Source organism: Podarcis liolepis (genome assembly GCF_965112155.1).
Source record: "Podarcis liolepis genome assembly, chromosome: 11".
NCBI classification, from domain to species: domain Eukaryota; kingdom Metazoa; phylum Chordata; class Lepidosauria; order Squamata; family Lacertidae; genus Podarcis; species Podarcis liolepis.
Window position 1 is genome coordinate 42,455,444 of NC_139565.1, and position 21,317 is coordinate 42,476,760.

Sequence of the window (21,317 nt, forward strand, 5' to 3'; positions counted from 1 at the left end):
CCCTGTCAAACTTCAGCAATAGGCTCGGGGGTTGCTGTCAGCTGCTTGTGCTTGAAGGGAAGTGGGGTGGGAGAGATGAAATATCCCCCTTTCGTACCCCCGAACATATTGGACGCTCCTATCAGGACACTGAGGGAAGATTGGGGGAAGAGTTTTGACAGGATGGGAAGGACCGCGCTGGCTTCCACAACCTGCGCTTCCGCCGCCGCCACCTTCCCCACATCAACCAGCCCGCCCGGCTAAGCAGGCAGCCTCGCCTCCCTCCCTCTCCGGCCGGCTCCAGCCCCAGTCCCGGCCGGGCTGCCATTGGCTTAGCGGCCCCATCCGGGCACTTGGCGCATCGCTGCTGCTCAGCCCGAGCGCTCCCAATATGGCGGAGGTGAGCGGGGAAAGCGGGTAGGGGCGCTGGGGTCCGGCGGGCTCCTGGCGGGGCTCCGCTGGCGGGGCTCTCCCTCCGGCCCCCTGGGCGGCCCCGTGACTCCCTTACGGGGGTCGCCGGCCCGCCTCGGGGGCTTCGGGGGTCGCCGGGCGGCTGCTGGAGCCGCCTGCCCCGGCGGAGCGCAGCCTGCGCGAGTAGGCCGCGGCTAGCTGCCGTCCGTCTGCCGATGGCTGTCTGCGGAGCTGCCCGGCCGGTCTCCACCCACAGTCCCGCGGCTGGGCGCGGAGGTGGAGGGCGCTCGGGCCAAGCTCTTGCTCCGCGGGGCTCCCGAGGAGGGCCAAGGCCGCGGGATGGAGGGGGTCTGGTGGGGCTGAGCGAGTTTTGTGGGGTGTGAGTGTTTTTCCGACGGGCGGTCCGGCTGCCTTCGCCGCTGCTTTCCGGACAGCCCCTGTCAGCGCCCGGGCGGGCCCGGCCGAGGTGGGGACGCGGGTGTCGCGGGGCCCTCCGGGTCGCGTCAGTGGGTCGGTGGGAATGGGGAAAGCGAAAGGGGCTCCGAGCTTGGAGGGCGAGAGGCGACGCTCGAAGGGCTGGGCGGGTGTGGGGGGAGAAGCTACGGCGAAAGGGATGGGCGGCCGGGCGGGCGAGGGATGGAGGCTCCGGAGTTGCGCCCTGGTCGTGGCGGGTGGGGAAAGAGGGAGGAAGGGATGCTGAGAGACAAAAAGGGAAGGCGAAGTTGTGGGGGGTGGCGGCGGAGAGAAGTGTGTGCGAAAAAAACTTGAAATGTGTTCCATTAACAACCCACCCACCCCTTTTCCTTTTTCCTTTCCACCTTGTTTTTTTGGTACAGCTCATCTCTAACCAGTTCTTTCTCCCGTTGCTTGTTTCCAGGCTTCCTTTGGGAGTTCGAGCCCAGGTTTGTCCTGTTCAGTTCCTTCTTCTGTGATTCCGGCAGTGGGAAGCTTTTGGGTACGGTTAAGGGCCAGGTTACAGGCGCATCTGTCAAAAGATGCTTTGTGTATTTTCTCTGTTTACAGTGATTCTCCCACCCCACCCCACCTCCTCCATCTTTCCTATTTTGTTTCTTGGTTTTTTCATGTTAAAAGTCACTTGTTTGGTTCTAGAAGGGTCGAGCCCTGTAGAGCTGTTCTCTCTTGTACAATCTGTAGTGACGGGTTGCAAAGCTGTTGTGGGTGTTGTAAAAGCCAGGCATTTAACTTTCTAAATAAAATCTATGGTACATGTGGGACAACTTGCCTTAAAATGTAAGTCAGTAAAATCCCTAATGCTAGTTGTTTGCTGCTTTCAGGAGTCACTCCTTCAGCAATCCTCAAACCATTTTCTGCTTTCCTAAATGTATGCTTCTGCAAAAGTATGTCCCCCTGAATTGAGAAGAACTTTATTGAGAAATGAACTTAAAGTTGCAGCCTTGAAATCTGAGATCTTCAGAATTGAATAATGTTGATTTAAATGGAAGTTAATTATTCTTTTATTTTTTAAAATGTTACCCTGGCTCTTGGTGGCTCACAACAGTAAGAACAGCAAAGTACAGCCAAACCAAAGTACACCAGACAGAATTAATTTTTAAAAATGATAAGAAATGCAAGTTATTCCTAAGTAAGATTGTGCCCACGTGAAAGTTGCATATAAATCTCATTGAACTTAATGAAACTTTGTTCTAGCCATGGCTAGAATTAGGCTGTGGATGTAGGTAGGATCCTTTTCATGTAGGATGTAGGCTTGGTCTTATTGCTTTAATTGCTTTTGTAGTCATTATTGTTGATGTGTTTGTAGAACTTACATAACTTCAATGAATAGAAGCAGATGTGGAACTATTTGTCAATGAAATTGAAGTGTAGTGAATGTTAATTTGTCTTCTAATGAAATCAAATGCAAAATCCTGTATCCTACATATTTTCAAAAGTTGCCAAATTACCTAAACCTATTAATAGAGTAATTGAGAAAGATTACTTAGTTTATGTAAGAAAGCTTAACTGAATTAACTGAGTATAGGATTCTGTTATTAAATATACAGCCTTTTTTGGAGCATCTCCTTTAACTCTATATACAAAATAAAACAAGCTAAAAGAGTACTTGACAGACTCATGCAAAGGGGCTCCTTTACCCCCTTGCAGCCTCCCTGTGCTCTCCATAGCTGCTCTGCATGGTTGGGGGACCCTTTAACAGGCTTTTGTTACTTTAGATTAAATAAGTATATTCTTCAGTATATTTTAGCATCAAAGAGAGGAAACTTTATTTTTAAAAATGAAACAGGAAGATCTGTGTGAATTTTTTATTTACATTTATTGTCTGAGAACAAGCTTATAGCATTTCTCCATTTCATCAACTTCAGGTAAATTAGATTTAATTGAAGTATCATCTGTATGCATTTAAATTGTCCTGATTCAGATACTTCACAGTTACTTGGAAATGTGCAGTTCAAAGTTGGTCCAAAGATCTTGGGTTTCTTGAAATCAAGAAGATCTTCTGATATCCAAGCTTATGCAGTCCAAGGAAGTGGGCATTCACCACTCAGATATGTTACCATTAATTTGCAACACAATATATACTGTCTTGGTGTGTTTATAACAAGCATGTTGCATATCTGGGGCTGTTTTACACAGTTTTAAATAGTATAACTTCTCTTGCAAGTTAAAAATGACTTGTCAACGCTTAATGTTGACTTGTTTAGATGGTGTTTCCCTTTCCTCCAAACTGTTTTTAACCATATTTTCAAGTGAGTCAGCTTCTAATCAGCAACATTTTTTCCTGTTCAGTAGGTGTTTGTATACTGACACTACATTTCTGAAATCTGCGATCCAACTTTTTGTGTGTTTCCTACAAATAAAGAACTGTGCTTACATTTGAGCTCATACATGCATAGTTAATATTCATGCAAATAATTAACATACAGTACTTGCAACAAAGACTGTAATTAAGGGTCACTAAGACTTTTCTTCCAGAGCAGTCTCTTCACTTGTCTGGTAGAGCTATTCTAGAATAAGAGGCATGAGGCTCATTCTCTTTTTGATTTAATTGCAGTCCATACAAGTGTGTGTACAACTTGTGCATAATAAAAATGGATGTTGATGCTTCTTTGTTTGGAGCATTAACTTTGGAACTTAAATGATTTTTACCATTGTTTTTTAGTGTTGATATCATTTTGTGTGTTCCTAAAGTGATTTAAATTGTCTTTTATAGTTGGCTCTTTATCTTCTGAGGATCATGACTTTGACCCTACAGCTGAAATGTTGGTACATGACTATGATGATGAAAGAACTCTTGAAGAGGAGGAAATGATGGATGAGGGTAAAAATTTCGGTTCTGAGATTGAAGACTTAGAAAAGGTAAGGAATTCTTCCTTTATGCATGCTGGATGTTTAGTATAACTTTGGTTAAATTGTGTGTTCATTCTTAAACACCAAAGAAAATGTGGGGAGAATTTTCGTAGAATACCACTGAGCTGACTCAATCAGTTTAAAAAGTTATGGGAACAAATACTTAAAGAACAGCAGCAGAAAAACTTATCTATTGATATGACAACAATGCAAGATGATAGAAAACCACTCCTGCACAGCATCGCCTTACGCTCTGTCACCTTAAATACCAATTCTAGATTCAGAAAAAAAGGTTATCTCATATTTTTTTAAAAAGCAAATTTGTTTACTATGCAGCCATCAGTACTGCCAGCACTTTAAGGAGATCAAAGGGTAGTATAGCTGTATAGTCGTACCTTGGATCCTGGATCCCTTGGTACTCAGACATTTTGGCTCCCGAATGCCACAAACCTGGAAGTGAGCATTCCAGTTTGCAAATGTTCTTTGGAACCTGAATGTCCGACAGGGCTTCCGCAGCTTGCAATTGGCTGCAGGAGGTTTCTGCAGCCAATCAGAAGCCATGCTTTGGTTTCTGAACTTTTTGGAAGGTATGACTGTACTGTGTACAAGGCTGTTGAGGTGCTATTGCAGAACCATATGATAGGATGCCCAAGTGATAGAATGTTTGTCCATTGCAGGTAAAGTGACAGCACAGGATCAGATTGCAAATGTCATCTCTGTTAATTTATATTGCATATTTAAATCCCTCTTCTATTTTATTTATTTGTAAAAATTATATCCTGTCCTGCCTCATAAAATGATCACAGGACAGGTCATCGCAATCAGACATCTAAAATTTAGAATCTAGTTTTTTATATAACATCTCTCAATACAAGGCCAATTCTGAGAATTCGAAAAGCTTGAAGAATGGCTTGAGGAATGTTTTTACTTGGGCTGAAAACTTAACTAAACCTTAGGAGAAAGAGTATTTAAATTAGATTTTCCTATATCTTAGATTTGGAAAATCTTTTTTTTTTTTTTTGGTAGTTGTTAAAACCATTTTGTTTCTGCATATTTAAAAATATGTTGTTGTTTTTACAAATGGCAATGCATCTTTTTTTCCCTTTGAAAAAAAACCTAGGAAGGAAGCATGCCCTTAGAAGACTTATTGGCATTCTATGGCTATGAACCGACAATTCCAGTTATAGCAAGTTCCAGTGCAGATAGTTCCCCAAGTGAACTTGCAGATGAACTACCAGACATGACTTTGGATAAAGTAAGTCGTAAACATGTTTCTTTGTTACAATGTGAGGCAGGAGACTCATGGGTTCTATGGTTACCATGAAATCCCCTCATTGCCCTGAACGTTGAGGCCCAAATATTCTGCATTTATGCAAAAATCTTTGAAATCTGACAACAATTTTCCTTTAACTTGTAGATAATTAGTTTCATTTCAACACATGCTTTCCCTGGAAGTAATTTTTGGTGATGAAAACAGTAGTACAAATGGTTAGGATTGGGCTGTAAGTTGAATAACTGAGTTGTATCCAATGGTGCCACTCACTTGAGAGTAAATACTTCCAGTAGCAAAAATGGGAAGCAATTTTCCCTCTCTCCACTACAGCCCCTCACCCTTATGAAGGGCAATGATTTCATAATAACTGAAAATGGCCTGCCTTACCATCAGCTAAATAACAGTGTTGGATATAACTCATGTAACTCAAAATGAAAGGAAAATGAGATATTTATAATGTTAAAGACATTTTTAAAAAGTAAATAGAAAAAGTAAAAGTGATTTCAAATAAATAGTATGCATTACATCTACATATACCTCCTTTATCAAATGTTACTTTGTAGTTTCTTTTGAACACCCTTTTCTTTCAGTTGGTCACATTGTCAGTATTGAGTTGCTAGTGACAGGCTGTAATTTTTCATATATACAAAGCTCAGGTGCTTTATGTAATTACTGAAACCTAAAACTACTGGATGTTTTAATTGTTTCCCTTTATCTCTTGAATTTTCTTAACTCTAACTGAGTCTGATATAAGTAGTAAATGAAATTATAGTATGAAGGCCCCTCTTCTCCAGGCTTCCACATAAGGAATATGATGAATTTCAAGATACAGTTACTTCTTCCAGAGTGGAATGATACTAATGATTGACTCTTCTGATTACAGGAGGAAATAGCCAAAGACCTATTGTCAGGAGATGATGAAGAAACACAGTCTTCTGCTGATGATTTGACACCATCGGTTACTTCACATGAAACTACAGACTTTTTCCCTCGGCCTTTAAGATGTAGGGAAAATAATATTAATATGTTGTGTTTCAGAAGATTGTGTCAGAAGTAGAAGTATTAGGACTGTGAGATTGATTCGGTCATGCATTTTGCTCTCTAACTGAAGGAACACATTCTGTCTCAGCTTGTTGCACTCAATTATTTTAAATGTAGCCAAGGCTTTTGGTCTACACATGGTCCATTTTGTACTAGTAAATCACATGGTTGTGAGACAAAAGTGTGAAATTTAATGTTGCAGCAGTGCAGAAGTACTAACCACACCACCTAGTAGACTTTCAACAAACTGCATAACTTTAATTTATCTAAAAAAGGGGTGCCATGGCAGAGTTGGTGAACAAGTGTGCATCTGTGACCATGCTTCATTTTCAGGAAGAGTAATTCTTAGTATGTTAGGAATAATCATAAATCCTTTTTGACTCGTATGCTCTAGAGGAGGGGTATTGGTAACCAAAATTCATAAAACTATCCTGAAACACTTTATTCATGTGTTTTGAACTTGCAAAACTCCAGATAGTGAAAGAAACTATAATGTGGAAATTACTGAAGATCATTTAATAGGGTCAGTATTACATATGTCTCCCACTCTCTTATTATTCTTTTGTGGTGCCTTGCTGGAGGAAAAATTGACACAGGAATTTGTTGCAGTTCCTTTTATCAGCCACTTACTGTGCATTCTAAATTATCTGAATAAATACTTCTTCGTGTGCAAATTGGGAGTAGCAGGCACAGAAAACATTAGAGCAATCCAATTTTCATTTAATCACTGGCATACTTTGTATTGGTTTAAACTGAAATGTGGTGATATTTCTAATAAACCTATGTAAACAAAGCACTGTGCATAAAGCAGTGTAAAATGCAGGGGCCCTGCCCTCCGCTTTACAATTTAAGTAAGACGAGAAACACAATGAAAGAGAGCAATGGGAAATGTAATTTTGGTTTACAGAGTTCTGTAGAGGCTGGTATACATGCATTTGGTAATTGATCATCTGAAAGCGCTAATGTCCTCAGCCTTCTGAATCATGGTTCTGGACTTAGGCTGCACTCCTGTACCCCAGCTTTGACTACCCTGTGGCTGTCTGAATGTTGCTGGACTTTACCTCCCATCAACCCTAACTACTGGCCCTGCTGACTGGGGCTGATGGAAGGAGTCCCAACATCTGGAAGGTTAGCTTTTCTAGACATGTTTAACCGGGGAGTAAATTCTACATTACTCAGTAGGACTAACACCAGAGTAGACATTGGGTGGTATTCAGTGCTAGTCCTTCTCATAGTATACCTGTTGAAGTGAATGGGACAGGACTGACTTAAGTTCATTCATTTCAGTGAGTCTACTCTTAGTAGGACTTTGTTTAATACAATCCAGAGGATTACCCTGTCAGTCTCTGATGCCTACCCTTTTTGTGCAGCGGAATGTAACTGATAATTTTGCTGTCTAGTGCCCAAAACAAAACTATAAAAAACTGTTTTCGGAACTACTTATGTTGCAGTACGTGAAATTCAAGTGGTTAAATATGCCTGAATTAACACTTGTTCATTTTCCATTATAAAAAGCAAATACTACATGCGATGGTGATAAAGAATCTGATGGTGAAGATGTGGAAGTGGATGCGGGGAATTCATCTGAAGATTTGCGGAAGGTAACCCTTAGAATGACCCACACTAGTGGATTTAAACATACTTAAATAACTAAACTGAGCCACATATCTTGGATACATAAAGACTGTGAAATTAAAATATATGAAATATGCATTTCCCTGGACTTACATTTGATGCTGCTTTGGGGCATCATGGGCAGTGTTCTGCTTGCCTGTGTAAGCTTTTAGCTACCCCTCCCAGCAGCAGCCCCTATGAAGGCTCCCACAGAAGTCAAGGGGATTGGCAGCTCTCAAAAGAAATATTGTTGCTTCCCCTTTGTATGCTTGGAAGTGAGAAAGTTGGATGTTGTGCAAGGAGAGAAGATGGTGTTTAGATAATCACCATTTAGTTTACAATTGTTTTTTATGAGAGCCATATATAAATAAATGCATAATAAAATACTTTGAAAAAATGTTTCTGCAGGAAATAATGATTGGTGCACAGTACCAAGCAGAAATTCCACCTTATTTGGGCAAGAGCAGCAGCGATGATGAAAAGGGTGAGTTCCCATTATTTTTCTTGAATAAATTAATGATTATATTGTTTAAACTTGTACACTGCCCTGGGACCGTTGTATCAAGATTTGAAAATTGCATTTTGAAAAGTTTTAGTTTCAATACTCTCAGGGTAGAATATTGAAATGTCAAAGGGCCATGGCAGTGCAGGGAATGGAGTAATGCATTTGGATTCTGGACATCCAGTTCTAAAGCATCACTCATCCATGGAGCTCACCAGCTGTGTTTTACTATCTCAGCCTTATCCTAATTCACAGGGTTGTTTTGAGTCTTACTGGTGTATTATGAAGCACTTTGTTTTCTGAAAAGCAGCACAGAAGTGGTCGCAATCATCTCATTATAAATTCTTAGATACATGAAAGCTAGACTCAAGGTTGCCTTCCATAAACTTGTAAACATAGGGCAAAGAATGCAAAAATATTTGTAGAACACAGGAAGACTTCCCATGGGAAAAAACCACTTTGAATGTAACAGCTAGCACATCCTTTACTGCCGGCCGACACTGAAGATTGTATTTGTAACAATACAGTATTTGTAACAGCATTTAGTTGGGCAAAGATATGTGGAAGATGGCTAGCACAGATTTTCTGGGCTGCTGATTTAGTAACATAGGATGAGATGCTAGCATTTTGGCACCAGTGCAGTTCTGCCATACAGCAACAGTTCCTTGCAGTCCCGGCAAGGGGGAGAGAGGGTTGCTGGCAGCCTTGCAGCATGGCATCTTTTTTTGAATGGGCACTAGGAAAACATCAAGTGAGAGTAGTCCTTGTTACCTAAAGGCAGTCTGGTGGAATCTTTGAGGCATCCCTCCCCTTGAAGTGACAGTTCATTTTCCCGTCTTGCTTAAAGCAGACTTGTACGTTGCACCTGCTCTTCTGGCCTGATTTAATTGCTGAATAGCTTGTGCGTCTTGCGTGTCGGATGTGTATGTGAGTGGTGTGCCTCCATGCTTAGCTTGCTTCAAGTGTTTCCTGGGTGTGTTTAAAGGTCTTGTGGTTTATTTCCCCTCAGAGTGTGTGGCCATTAGTCTTCTGTCTGTCATTGTACCCCGCCCTGCCCCCCCCACAATTTGCCACGTCATGTTCTCTCAGGCTTCTCCAGTAAGGAGAAGATTGGTGGCACATTAATGAAAGCTTTGCTCCTCTTTGATTCAGTACCACGTAGGGTATTTGGAGCAGGTCTTCCCAATAGGAGGCATCTCAGTGTGCTCCCTAATGTTTTGTGGGTTTTAAGCTTATTGGGACTATGTGGGTTTTTTAATGCATTTTTTATTAAAGATTTCTTGGTTTACAGAAGTATGTGCAATGTCTCTTTTTTCAAGTTACATTTTCTACAGATCAGTTTCATTTGTTGAGACATTAGTGTTACATTAGGAAGAAAAGGGGGAAGAGGTGGAGGGGGCCATGGTGGGTGGGGGTGGGGGTCGGGTGGCAATGTTTCTATTTTACTACTACTACTACTATTACTACTACTACAGTGGTACCTCGGGTTACAGACGCTTCAGGTTACAGACTCCGCTAACCCAGAAATAGTACCTCGGGTTAAGAACTTTGCTTCAGGATGAGAACAGAAATGGCGCAGCAGTGGCGCAGCAGCAGCAGGAGGCCCCCCTTAGCTAAAGTGGTGCTTCACGTAAAGAACAGTTTCAGGTTAAGAACGGACCTCCAGAACAAATTAAGTTCTTAACCCGAGGTACCACTGTACTATTACTACTACTACTACTACTACTGCTACTACTACTGCTACTACTACTACTACTACTACTACTACTACTACTAATTTATTGTTTATACCTCATCCATCTGGCTGGGTTTCCCCAGCCACTCTGGGCGGCTTCCAACAGAATATTAAAATACAATAACCTATTAAACATTAAAAGCTTCCCTAAACAGGGCTGCCTTCAGATGTCTTCTAAAAGACTGGTAGTTGTTTTTCTTTTGACATCTGGTGGGAGGGTGTTCCATTTAATGTATATGTGGGGTTTTGTGTCAGCGTTGCTTGTGCAGGTTCTCTTTGCCATTCGCTTGTGTTCCTTTGGTGGTGAGAGAGGTTGGGGTTGGCCCAGGGTGTGGTTGTTTGTTTGTGATTGGCTGTGGTGAACTTTGTTTTCATGTGTGAGTTTGGGGGTGTGTGTTTTTGGATCAGGTTAGCAATACTGATTCATATGCTGTTGGTGGATTCTTGTTGTTGTCTTGTTGGGCTGTGATGTGATAAAGGGGAGCCATACCGGGGTGAAGGCTTCTTGGGATTATGTTAATTAAAACTATGACCTTGAATTGTGCCCAGAAAGCAATGAATCATCAGAGCTTCTGTTCAGAATTAGATTTTATCTTCATAAAACTAAGTGCTAAGCTTAAGTGAGATTAGTAAACACAGTTTTATAAAGAGTACACCATATTCCTTTTATGTGCTAAATAAAACCTGAAAAGTTTTTTCAATAACCCAAAGTGGTTGAACTGAAATATTTATTATTTTTCTTAAATATTGATTTATAGTTAAAATCTTTAAAGTGTGGCTTAAATGTTACATTTAAACAAATTCAAACTTTAACTTTGACATTGTTTTTACTCGACTACATGTAAATGCATCTTAAATATGATTACTCAGTCTTAATGCTGATGTATATTATTCAGATGTTAAGAAAAAAGGCATAGAAACCACTTAGGTAAGAACTCAACACAGCACTATAGCAGTCATTTCATTAGTACAAACATTTCAACTTGTGAGATAGAATGATCACCCCTTTCCTCTCTATGCATGCTGTTTTGGGGGTTCTCCTGGCACACACCCCAAGCCAATTTGGCGGGGGGACATGGGGGGAGGAGAGAGGGAAAATCACTGTCCTTGTGTGGGCTTACACTAGTGGGAGTAATTAGTTAAATCTGGCCTTTAATATTCTAATTTTAGCATGCCTGAAGTTCTGCATGTGTTTCTTGGTGAGAGTCACCTGAAAAAGTTAATTGCAACTTTTGATTATTAGGTTTGACAAGTATTATACCCATTTCACTTGCCCCATTTGACATTTTGTGGAGGATGATTACTCACCAATAGTTTTAAAGGATGTTTGCTTTTCATTAGCTCTCTTTTACACAACCTGTCTAATGGCTAAGTCCCTTACATCTTTATTTTTGTGGCCAATATGCTCTTATTTTCACAATATTTTGCTTTTATGTTACTGAAGAGTATTTCCTATCATTTGTGTTCCAATGATTTTTCTTCACAGCATATAAAAATGAAGACCAGCTACTTTGGCAGCCTGGTATGATTTCAGAAAATAAAGTTAGAGAGTACCTTTTTGAGACCTCTTTAAGAACTGGAAATGAAAAAACGATTGGCAGAATTCATGAGGGAATGCATACAAGGGATAATGAACAGGTATGTTTCTTACCTGAACATATGACTAGGGCTTTTCTCTGCTTATGTTACAAGAAAAGACCACTCAAATCTTTTTGCTTTCATTTGATTTGAACCTACATTTTGATACATTTATATTAATGAACAATTGTAAGAATGGCTTATTTTCATCACACTTAAATTTATGCCATGACATGTCAGAATATTTCCAAAAGTTTTTATAAACGAAATATCCTTACCCTCTTCCCCTCCCACCAACTCCCTCCTCCCAAGGATCCTTATTCTTGGGTGATGAAAAGCTTACCGTCATTTAAAAATAAATAGGTTTTGAAAGAGGCTCAGAGTAAATTTACCAAAAGTGCAAATTGGTTTGTTTTGCTAATGGATTGTCATAATTTGAATTCAGATCCATCCCTATACACACAGCAAATCTATGGTGGCAGGTACAGCCAGTCAGGGCTCCCCAGCACTCCTCCACTCCAAGTGCTTTGAGGCAACGGTCTTTCATACTTTTATGTGTGTTTGCTGCTTTCCATATCTTAAAATCCCTAGTTTGAGCTTTTAGGAAACTTCTTCAGATGTAACCAGCAGCAACCACCATTCTTTATGGCTTTGTAATTCCCACGAGGCACAATATCTTTGGACACTGGGTTGTCTCCAATGTAGTTAGAGTTGTGTAGAGGTACACTTGTTGGCAAAATGTTTTGTGCCAGCAGAACATTGTTGTGCAAGATAACATACAAACATGTTGCTGGTAACTTCGTTGCACAGTAGATTGGGAAATCTGTTGCACAAATGAGTTTCCGCTAGCCTAACTATTGCATTAGATTCCTCTTGCGCAATTTTCAAACGCACCTGTCTGCCTGTGCAAGAGCCCTTGTTCTGGTAGAGAGAAACCACTGGACACAGCCCTGTTCTGGTGTTCAAATAATCTTTATATTAATGATAAATATTTTGAGAAATTGCACTATAATAAAGTAAACAATTTTTGGTTGTCATGGGAGTATAACCATTCTACTGTATACTTTTGACTTCTTTTAACAATAAATATTTTTATCTCACCTAGGCACTCTATGAACTTTTCAAATGTAACCACAACGTAAAAGAAGCAATTGAAAGATACTGCTCCAATGGAAAGGCATTTCAAGGTAAGAAATCACTGCAAAGAGTTTGAGGCTACAAACCTTTACTCGCTTAAGTGGGAGTAAGTCCATTGAACTCTGTGGAGCTTACTTCAGAGTAAACAAGCATATGATTGTGCTGTAAGAATGGTTTAAATTGTTTTAAGTTGAAAAGTGCAGAAATGAGTTGAGGTGGCAAGTCATCTACCCCAGTTCTTCAACAGTTTGTAGCAGTAGAACAGATCATTTTGCTGCCATCAGTAACAGCTGGAATGTTCATGTAATTAGATATTGGAAGACAATTCATTCTTGGGCAGCAGAGGAATGAAGCATACAGACATGACTTAACTCCTTGTGCAGGCAGTCAAAAGGCATTCTTGAAATTTTCTGTGACAAGCCAGAAGTGGAAGTAATCTTCCTTCAACTTCCAGTTCTGATTCTACCTTCAATGAGTTAACAGAGTCAGGCACTTTGCTCCTGTATTTTCACTCTGTATCCTCAACTCTTCAAAACAGCTTTTCAGTAAGTGTGAAAGGAAGAATTGGCAAAAATTGTCATCTCCTTTTCATACAGCAAGAGCATCCTGTGAGTGGAATTTTACTCAAAGGAGCTCTAGGTCTTAAGCTCTATTTTTCAGGTAATGCAAATTAGCATTATTATTATTTGTCTTGAGCATGGACTAAAATAGCCATAAATATGATTGTCACTGGTTGCACAAAAGTAGTACAATAGAGCTAATAGCTGAGCATCCCATAAGAATATGAGTATGTTGAATTTTTTTTAACAAAGAAGCAAAAACTGTGTAGTCCAGAATAAGCTTGCTTCCCATGAACCCAAATGGAGTAACATATGTAGTTCTGCATCTATGGTCTTCTTACTGCTAGGTGTGAGCTTTCCACTTGTGGATTGCTATTACTGGGTGGGTGAAGTTTTCTTTGCTGTCCAAGTGCTGGAGGGTGGAATGGCTATTAATTTGAACAGACCATCAATCTTAATTGTCCTTTCTGTCCTTCTTAAGAGATGACAGCCTGGACAGAAGAAGAATGTAGAAACTTTGAACATGCACTTCTGATTTATGGGAAAGATTTTCATCTCATACAAAAAAATAAGGTATGTTGATATACAAATAAATGAAACAAATGGTGCTTGTGTTTTTAAAATTGGAGATGTATAGACAGCATATTGTTACTGACCCATTACTGTTAACGGAGGGACCAATTCATTCATATGCTTATCCCAGCAGCTGGCTGGAAGATGTCTCAGTGGTGCACAAAGTCAACTTAGTGCCACTACCCTTTTTGTTCCCCAGATAGTATCTGCCAATCTGGAAACAGGAGAAAGCAGGCCACATGGAGCAATAAGACAGTCTCTTCATCCAAATGGGAAGGAGGCTTGTCTACCAAGCTCAGAGTTGTGTTTTCAGACATGTTCCTTTTTCTAAATCTATTCCTGCCATTTCTTCATCCCAAGACCCAGGAGAGGAAGGTTTTCAGAAAGTGTGTCATAACTTTTTCCTTTATCCAAGATTCCAGGTGCTTTCAGTGGTGTTTAATAAGAAACCTTTGTGACAGGGAAGGGGAACCAGTGGCTCTCCATATGTTGGTGAACTTTAACTCCCATCATTTCTGGCAATTGACTATCCTATCAGAGGGTGATGGGAGTTAAAGTTCAACAAGATCTGGAGGGCCACAAGTGATATCCTTCTCTGAAGAAGGCATGGCCGGAAAACTATATATGACTTGATTTCTTTGACTAGAAAAGCTCTTATGGAACTAGAGCAGAATCTGGATGATTCAGACCTCTAGTTGCAGGGGTGTACTATCTTGTTTTTGTAGCAATGAACCAGCCTATGAATTCTGCACCCAGTCAAAATGAGACAGAATTTGGAATCCTTATCCTCCCTGTTCCCTCTCAGCATGCTAATAGCCAACCACAATTTTTTGTATTATGTAGTAAGTATCTTCTTACTACATTCTACAAGCAAGTCTCCCCAATTAAAGAATCCTTAGAATATTGTTGGCTTTCACAATGTGAATTTGGGCACGATTCTATGATTCAACACTATGAGTCCCTCAGGATTATATTAATTTATTGGGGGAGTCAGGTCCTTCTTTGCCAGCTCTTTCAGAAGGAAGTCAGCATTTCCATGTACAGATTTATGATGGATATCAATATCAAGACTTGAATGTGCCAATTTTTTTTAGGTGAGAACAAGAACAGTTGCTGAATGTGTAGCATTTTACTACATGTGGAAGAAATCTGAACGATACGATTACTTTGCACAGCAAACTAGATTTGGAAAAAAGAGGTACAACCACCATCCTGGAGTCACGTAAGTTCAACAACCTTGATAGGCTTTATTTTTGTGTTTTGCGATTTTCTCCTCTAGAACAGTGTTTCCCAACCGGTGTTCCGCGGCACACTAGTGTGCCGTGAGACACCGGCTGGTGTGCCGTGGGAGGGAGGCGGGCGAGTCGGGCGGCGAGAGGCGGGGCGGCGGCGGCGAGCACACGCGGGGCGGCGAGCGAGCGAGCTCCCACATCCCATCGCCGCTCGCTTCGGCCGGCCTACTGGAGGAAGGCGCGAAAACCCGGCGGGCTTTTGGGTGGGCGCCAAGCAAGAAAGGCGGGAAGGCTCTGGTCCCTCCCCTCCCGGCGGGGCTCCCGCACGCACCTTTCTGCGCCGCCGCGTCCCGCCTGAGCAGCAACAGGAGGAGGAGGAGGGAGGCCAGCGCCGGCCGGGTCCCCCGGGGGAGCGGGCGCTCCGGGCTGCTCACCATACCCCGCGTCTCGGGCGCAGCAGCCGGCAGTCCGAATGCATCCCGAGCCGCGCTGCTCTCGCCTTGCCTCCTTCTTCGCGTCTCCTCCCGGCTCGCGCGCCGTCCCTGCGCGGATCCGTCCAGCCTCCGGCCGCCGCCGCCGCCCCCTCCTCTTCCTCTCCTTCCCCCACCCACCAACCCGCACGGCGCGCTCCCACCGCCCCCGATGGGCGCAACCACTTCCGGGTCCGCTGCAGCCGCCCCTTCCCCGCCTCCGGCAGCCGAAAGTCCCCCAGCGGAGCCCGTCTGGCCGCTCCCCCCGCTCCCTGCCCACCTCCCGGTGTTGAGGCGCCCTCTTTCGTTGCTTCGCGGGGAGGGAAAAAACTTTGACTTTTGTGCGTCCCTCCCGGCGTGACGCTGCGCGCTGACGTCACGGGGCGGGGCTTTAATGGTGGTGTGCCGCGAGATTTTTTTCCGGTAAACAGGTGTGCCGTTGCCCAAAAACGTTTGGGAAACACTGCTCTAGAACATCACATCCATGTTATAATATTGCATTGATGCTGTTCTGAAGATGCATATCCTCTGATTATAGTCAGTTAAATTACTTGCCTTATGATGATCATTGTCGTTCCAGGGACTATATGGACCGGTTGGTAGACGAAGCAGAAGCTCTTGGTGGAGCTGTACATTCTTCAGCCATAACGTCAAACAGCAGATCGGAGCCCACGCCTGACCAACAGCTAAGCATTCTGAGCTCTATCACTGCCAATGATTTGACAGGTAAATTAATGGGTGCACGGATGATGTCTTGGAATAGCTTGCTGTATGTCAGGATAATGAATCATAGAATCATAGAATCATAGAGTTGGAAGAGACCACAAGGGCAAAAAAATGGTGACATTTTGGCTAATATTGCTTTTCTTTCTTCTAGCACTGACCAACAGTGTAGCCACAGTCTGCCACTCTACAGATGTGAACTGCTTAGATGATGCCTTCCCACCTCTGGACAGCTTGCCTCGGACAGCAGTTAATCATGTGCCTGTTGTAACAGAAGATTTGCTTAACTTGCCTAGTAATGGTGAAAGTGATTGTTTTAATTTATTTGAGACTGGATTTTATCACTCCGAGTTAAACCCAATGAACATGTGCAACGAGGAGTCTGAAAGGCCTGCCAAGAGACTAAAAATGGGAATTGCAGTCCCAGAATCATATATGAATGATGTTTCTGTGAATAACTTGGGTGTTGATTTTGAGAATCACACGCATCACATTACCAGTGCCAAAATGGCAGTCTCAGTGGCTGACTTTAGCAGTCTATCTGCAAACGAGACAAATGGCTTTATTAGTGCTCATGCATTACACCAGCACACTGCCCTCCACTCAGAATGAATTTTATCAGCAAATTGAAGAGACGGTGGACACTGTTGGTGGTTTATGGTAAACTTGATGGGAACGATCAGGTTTGCTTAGTCTTTCACTGGAAGTTTGAACTATGTGACATCAGTGATGTCTTTATGTACAGAACTATATCTTGATTTATCAAGAGTATTTTCACTTTTTTCCAATCCATAAATGTGGAAACTTCATACGACGTTTAGCAGAGTTTGGGGACTAAGAGAACTCTGTGGTGCAGCTTTAAGCTCTGCTTCCTCTTTCTTTTTTTAAACCTGTAAACAGAGACTGATGTCTCAAAACCAGCACAGAAATTCTGAACTGATTGGAGTGGCTTTTTTAGTCTAAGTTGCTTCTGCCGTAATGGATGCAGTGGAAAAGTGATTGTTTACAGGTACCAGTCCTGATCCCTGTTCAATGTAGCATTAAAATTAATGAAAAGCAGGGAAAGGTTTCTTTAATTTAAACTGCACAAACATACAATGATATTTTTAAGCGGAACCTTCTCTCATACTAAACCAGAGCACTTCAGTTTACAGAACAACAGGTTCATCTTGATGGATACTAGCACAAAGGACTGTAGGAGCACTGTCTAAAAAACGTGTTTGGATGCTCTTACCAAATTATAGGCCATGACTACCTTACACAGAAACAATTACACAGATTTCTGTATGTAAACCTATTGGCTGAAATGATACAGTATACTGTTGGGGTGGGGTGGGGAAGTTGTCCACACTTCTGAGTGTAATGTGAAAACATCAAATGTTATGTAACTTTTCTTTAGGCCACTGAGAGGTGAGGGTACAGCTTAGGATTTTCCACTAATGGTTTACATCTTAGGACTTGCCTTAAGTTCAGAGCACTGCAGTTCAATGTGTTAAACTTATGAGGGACTCTAGATTCATAGATGATACACAACTTTGAAGCATCTTCAAGCATGGATGTATTTTTTTTTCTTGGATTGCATTTCATGTTCTGGAGAGGAATCTTTGTTATAGCTGTTTTATGTTTATTGCTTAACCTTTCATTCTAGCTTTGCCTGTCATTTATAATATTAATCAAAAGGTGTTAGCAATGTGTCCCGAACGACACAAAAATGTTGAATTTTCCAACAATACAACTGACATGCAGTAAAACATGTCTATTTTTGCACTGGCCACTATGTATATTTAATTTCCTTTTTAAAATATTGCAATTTTTTTTAAAGAAAAGAGTAAACTTTTCAGTGTTGGTAGTAATGATTTCATGGTTGCACTGCATAAATAGAGAAAGCAGATGCCTTAGTTAATACTTCAAAGGGAGGGTATTTATTCTACATACTGTGAACTGCATTGACATCCTGAGTTTGAGATGCAGCAAAGTGCTGTGTGTTCTTCATGGCATTGTAACAAAGATGGCTTCAAAGAGTTAATATAGCACACGTAACATTTTAGCAAATTAATTTAGCACAGTGGACAAAAGTTGCTGTTGGTGATCTGTTCTGAAATATACATCTAAAAGCTGTCATTCTAATAAGTACACAGTCAATAATGGGGTAGCCTTGGCCCTGTGTTGTATTCTGACGCTTTTAGCCAAATTGTCGGCTTCTTGTTGCTGTGATTTGTGCTGAACTCTGTATCTTTGTTCATTTTTGTTTTTGAATCGACTCATCACAGATAATTTTGTAAAATAACTGGCCATATTCTTTTTGTGTTATACATTCAAGTTTATGGGTTTACAGTGGCTGGTCTGTATAAAAATCATTACACCATGTCTGAATGCTTATACCAGTTGCACTTAAATGACAACACCCATTCTCATTAGCTGATGCAGTACTACGTTCAGTTTATCTATGCATTGCTGGGGTCTTAATGAAGACCGAGAGTCTAGTTTCTCGTCTAAAGTTTTGATTGTCAGCAAGTTGAATGGACACTTTAGTTATTTAATAAAGACTTTTGACCAAAATTCTGAAATGGTATGAAAGAACAATGAATTCCGGCTAGTTTTAATAGATTTTAATTGCTGATCTAATTTAGCCTGTTGGCTAGCTAGCTGGTAATGTTTACTTTTAATTCCTTGTTAAAATGAGGCAATAATTTGCAAGATTATGTAAATATGTACATTCTGCATATCTTTTTAGATATCTATTTCAATATTTTCTGACTACTTCTGTGTATAGTAACATTTTGTGCATGCTTGATGTGACATTCATAAATTTGTACCACTATGACTTTATTCATGTAAAATAGCTATTTATTGAATTTTTCTTTTAAAAGCTGGACTTAACCTGTTTTTCTCTGTGTTAAACATTTTAAATTGAGAACTTGTTACCGTTTATTAAAAGAATTGCGTTTGAGGGAGAGCATGAAGATGGCAGAATTGCAACCATATGAAGAAATCTACATTGATTCAATGTGGGTAAAGCACAATTCTTCTAACAAACTGTGATGACTTCATTGTTCATTGCTGAATATATTATCTCTCCTCTCCTTTTTCATAAAAACAAACCAAAAATCCATCATGGGCAATTGCAGTTTGGTAGATGTATCACTTAACTACAGGGATTCTGAAAAGGATAGCTGATTCACATAGAAGTGTAACTGGTGCTGTGATTAGAGCAATACTTTTACTTTTGTTAAGTCATTTCATCTTCTCATCGTTAGCTTTTTAAATGCTTATTTTCCCCCTCTTGTTATGGTCAAACCGCTGACTTTACTTGAAGGCTGTACAATACTGTCTGAAGTATACTAAATTGTGTACGATTGGGTTGATATGTGCAGTTTCCTTATAAAACCAAGTCAAAACCATATGTTAATTTCAGATCCAGTAGTGTATTAGAAATACAGTTTAATTTTAACCAAAGTCTTTAGTGGGTATTTCAAGTTTGAATGTAAACTAGTGGATAAACTGACCAATAGAAGACTGTTTGCCCAGTGTTAAAAGCACATTGTCTATAAATGAGAAACTGAATTTACATAGTATCATGGTTATGATTTTTCCATATGAGCGGGAAAACTTCTCAGTAGTTTTTTTTGCTAACAGTTAAGGTCTGCAGTCCTTCCTGAAGCAACCAGTAATTCCAGTCATTCCTAGATTCAGGTTGGAATCCCCTGTGCATAGCAAAATAAATTAGTGACAATCGCAACCAGTTTTAGTATTGGATGCCCAAGAGGAAGTTGCTATTGTTGCATTGGTTTTAATATTTGTACATAAACACTGATTTTTTTGAACATTATTTTGTATTTGTTGTACTTTAATACCTGGTGTACAGTTCCAGAAATAAATGTCTGGAAACCCTTTTTCTTTTGTGAAAGTTTTCATGCCTCTGCAACATTTGTCACTTTAGTATATTTGAACACACAGGGTTATTTTAAAAGGAGTTTTCAGATGTTCAGATTCTAATCCATAAAGAACCAGATTTATATTTTCAGACAAGGCTACATTCTGATTGCACAGAGAGGTTTCTCTCCCACTAATTCTAAAATTTGGGGCCATCCAATGAATCTGAATGTTGGAAGATTCAGGATGGATAGAATAAAGTGCACAGCACCTAGTTACACTATGGAATTAGTTTTTGTAAAATGCAGCAATGGCTTCCAACATGACTGGCTTTAAAAAAATCATTCAAGTTCATGGAGGAGAAGGCCATCAATGTCTATGTTCCATTAGAGGCAGTATGCATCTGTATAAAAGTTTTTGGGAATCCCAAGCGTGGAAAGTACAAAGTATGGGTGCCGATCCACTTGGAAATTCTCTAGTGCAAGCCCTGCTCAACTGCAGAACTTGTTCATGTCAACTAGTACTTATGCAGGAACGTCTTCCCATTTCTGGGCGGATCGAGAGTTGCAGGGAGTGCAATTCCACCAAACAGATGTCTAGGTAGAAACAAAATAGTTGATCAGCAGTGACACAGTGCTGAGAGGGCAGGTTCAAAGAGGTTTATTGTAACAACTTCTCAGTGGATTGATGACTTCAGGGAGCTACTTGTGAAGTCCACTTTCAGGAAGTGGTTTGAATCCACAGGGGTTCTCGAAAGTAGAATGTTCTTGTTCTCCAGACACCCTTTTGAAGGCACACTCCCAGCGCCAATCATCTGACTGCCCATCTTCAAAGGAAGGGTGTAATTGCCGTTAAGCTGGCCAGCCTGTACATTGATCCCATTCGAACCCTGAAACTCATCAGTCACCTGAAATCACTATAATGTCAGGTGGCTAACAGGTAGGTCAGGGGTCAACAACCTTTTTCAGCCGTGGGCCGGTCCACTGTCCCTCAGACCATACGGTGGACCGGACGATATTTGGGTGGGGTGGGGGGAATGAACAAATTCCTATGCCCCACAAATAACCCAGAGATGGATTTAAATAAAAGGACACATTCTACTCCTGTAAAAACACACTGATTCCCAGACCGTCCGTGGGTCGGATTTAGAAGGCGATTGGGCTGCATCAAGCCCCCGGGCCTTAGGTTGCCTACCCCTGAGGTAGGTGATGCCTTTTACATGTCAAAGTGGGCCCACAGTGGGGTGGGGTAATTAAAAATCCGACCTACAGGTCAGATCCAGTTCCCCACCA

The 21,317-nt window shown here is 41.2% G+C and overlaps 2 protein-coding genes across 8 annotated transcripts in view; one reads left to right on the forward strand and one right to left on the reverse strand.

The window, feature by feature from the left end:
• On the forward strand, positions 1 to 20,045 carry MIER3 (MIER family member 3). Of its 5 annotated transcripts, none has more exons than XM_083466029.1 (13): positions 1 to 379; positions 1,268 to 1,345; positions 3,578 to 3,723; positions 4,835 to 4,969; positions 5,871 to 5,991; positions 7,544 to 7,629; positions 8,051 to 8,126; positions 11,366 to 11,517; positions 12,563 to 12,644; positions 13,636 to 13,727; positions 14,822 to 14,949; positions 16,010 to 16,198; positions 16,248 to 20,045. In XM_083466029.1, exons 3-13 carry the CDS (start codon positions 3,625 to 3,627, stop codon positions 16,762 to 16,764), a joined length of 1,677 nt encoding a protein of 558 aa, XP_083322155.1. In that variant the 5' UTR covers positions 1 to 379; positions 1,268 to 1,345; positions 3,578 to 3,624; the 3' UTR covers positions 16,765 to 20,045. The 5 variants fall into 5 exon arrangements, with proteins under 5 accessions (XP_083322155.1, XP_083322157.1, XP_083322154.1 ...); XM_083466031.1 differs by having other exon boundaries at positions 18 to 379; positions 16,010 to 16,155; positions 16,307 to 20,045; XM_083466028.1 differs by having other exon boundaries at positions 285 to 379; positions 1,268 to 1,292.
• The window catches only part of SETD9 (SET domain containing 9), an 11,238-nt gene continuing 9,478 nt past the window's right edge, over positions 19,558 to 21,317 (reverse strand). For 2 of the 3 annotated variants that reach the window (XM_083466241.1, XM_083466243.1), the window contains exon 7: positions 19,558 to 20,621. The gene's annotated coding sequence lies outside the window, so the exon portion shown is untranslated. The other variant, XM_083466242.1, reaches the window with a different exon arrangement.

Bases quoted from the DNA above. Each gene is read 5' to 3' on its own strand.
- MIER3 (XM_083466028.1), top strand. The intron at 11,518-12,562 runs GTATGTTTCTTA...TATCTCACCTAG, and splicing joins ATACAAGGGATAATGAACAG to GCACTCTATGAACTTTTCAA. The intron at 14,950-16,009 runs GTAAGTTCAACA...TTGTCGTTCCAG, and splicing joins AACCACCATCCTGGAGTCAC to GGACTATATGGACCGGTTGG.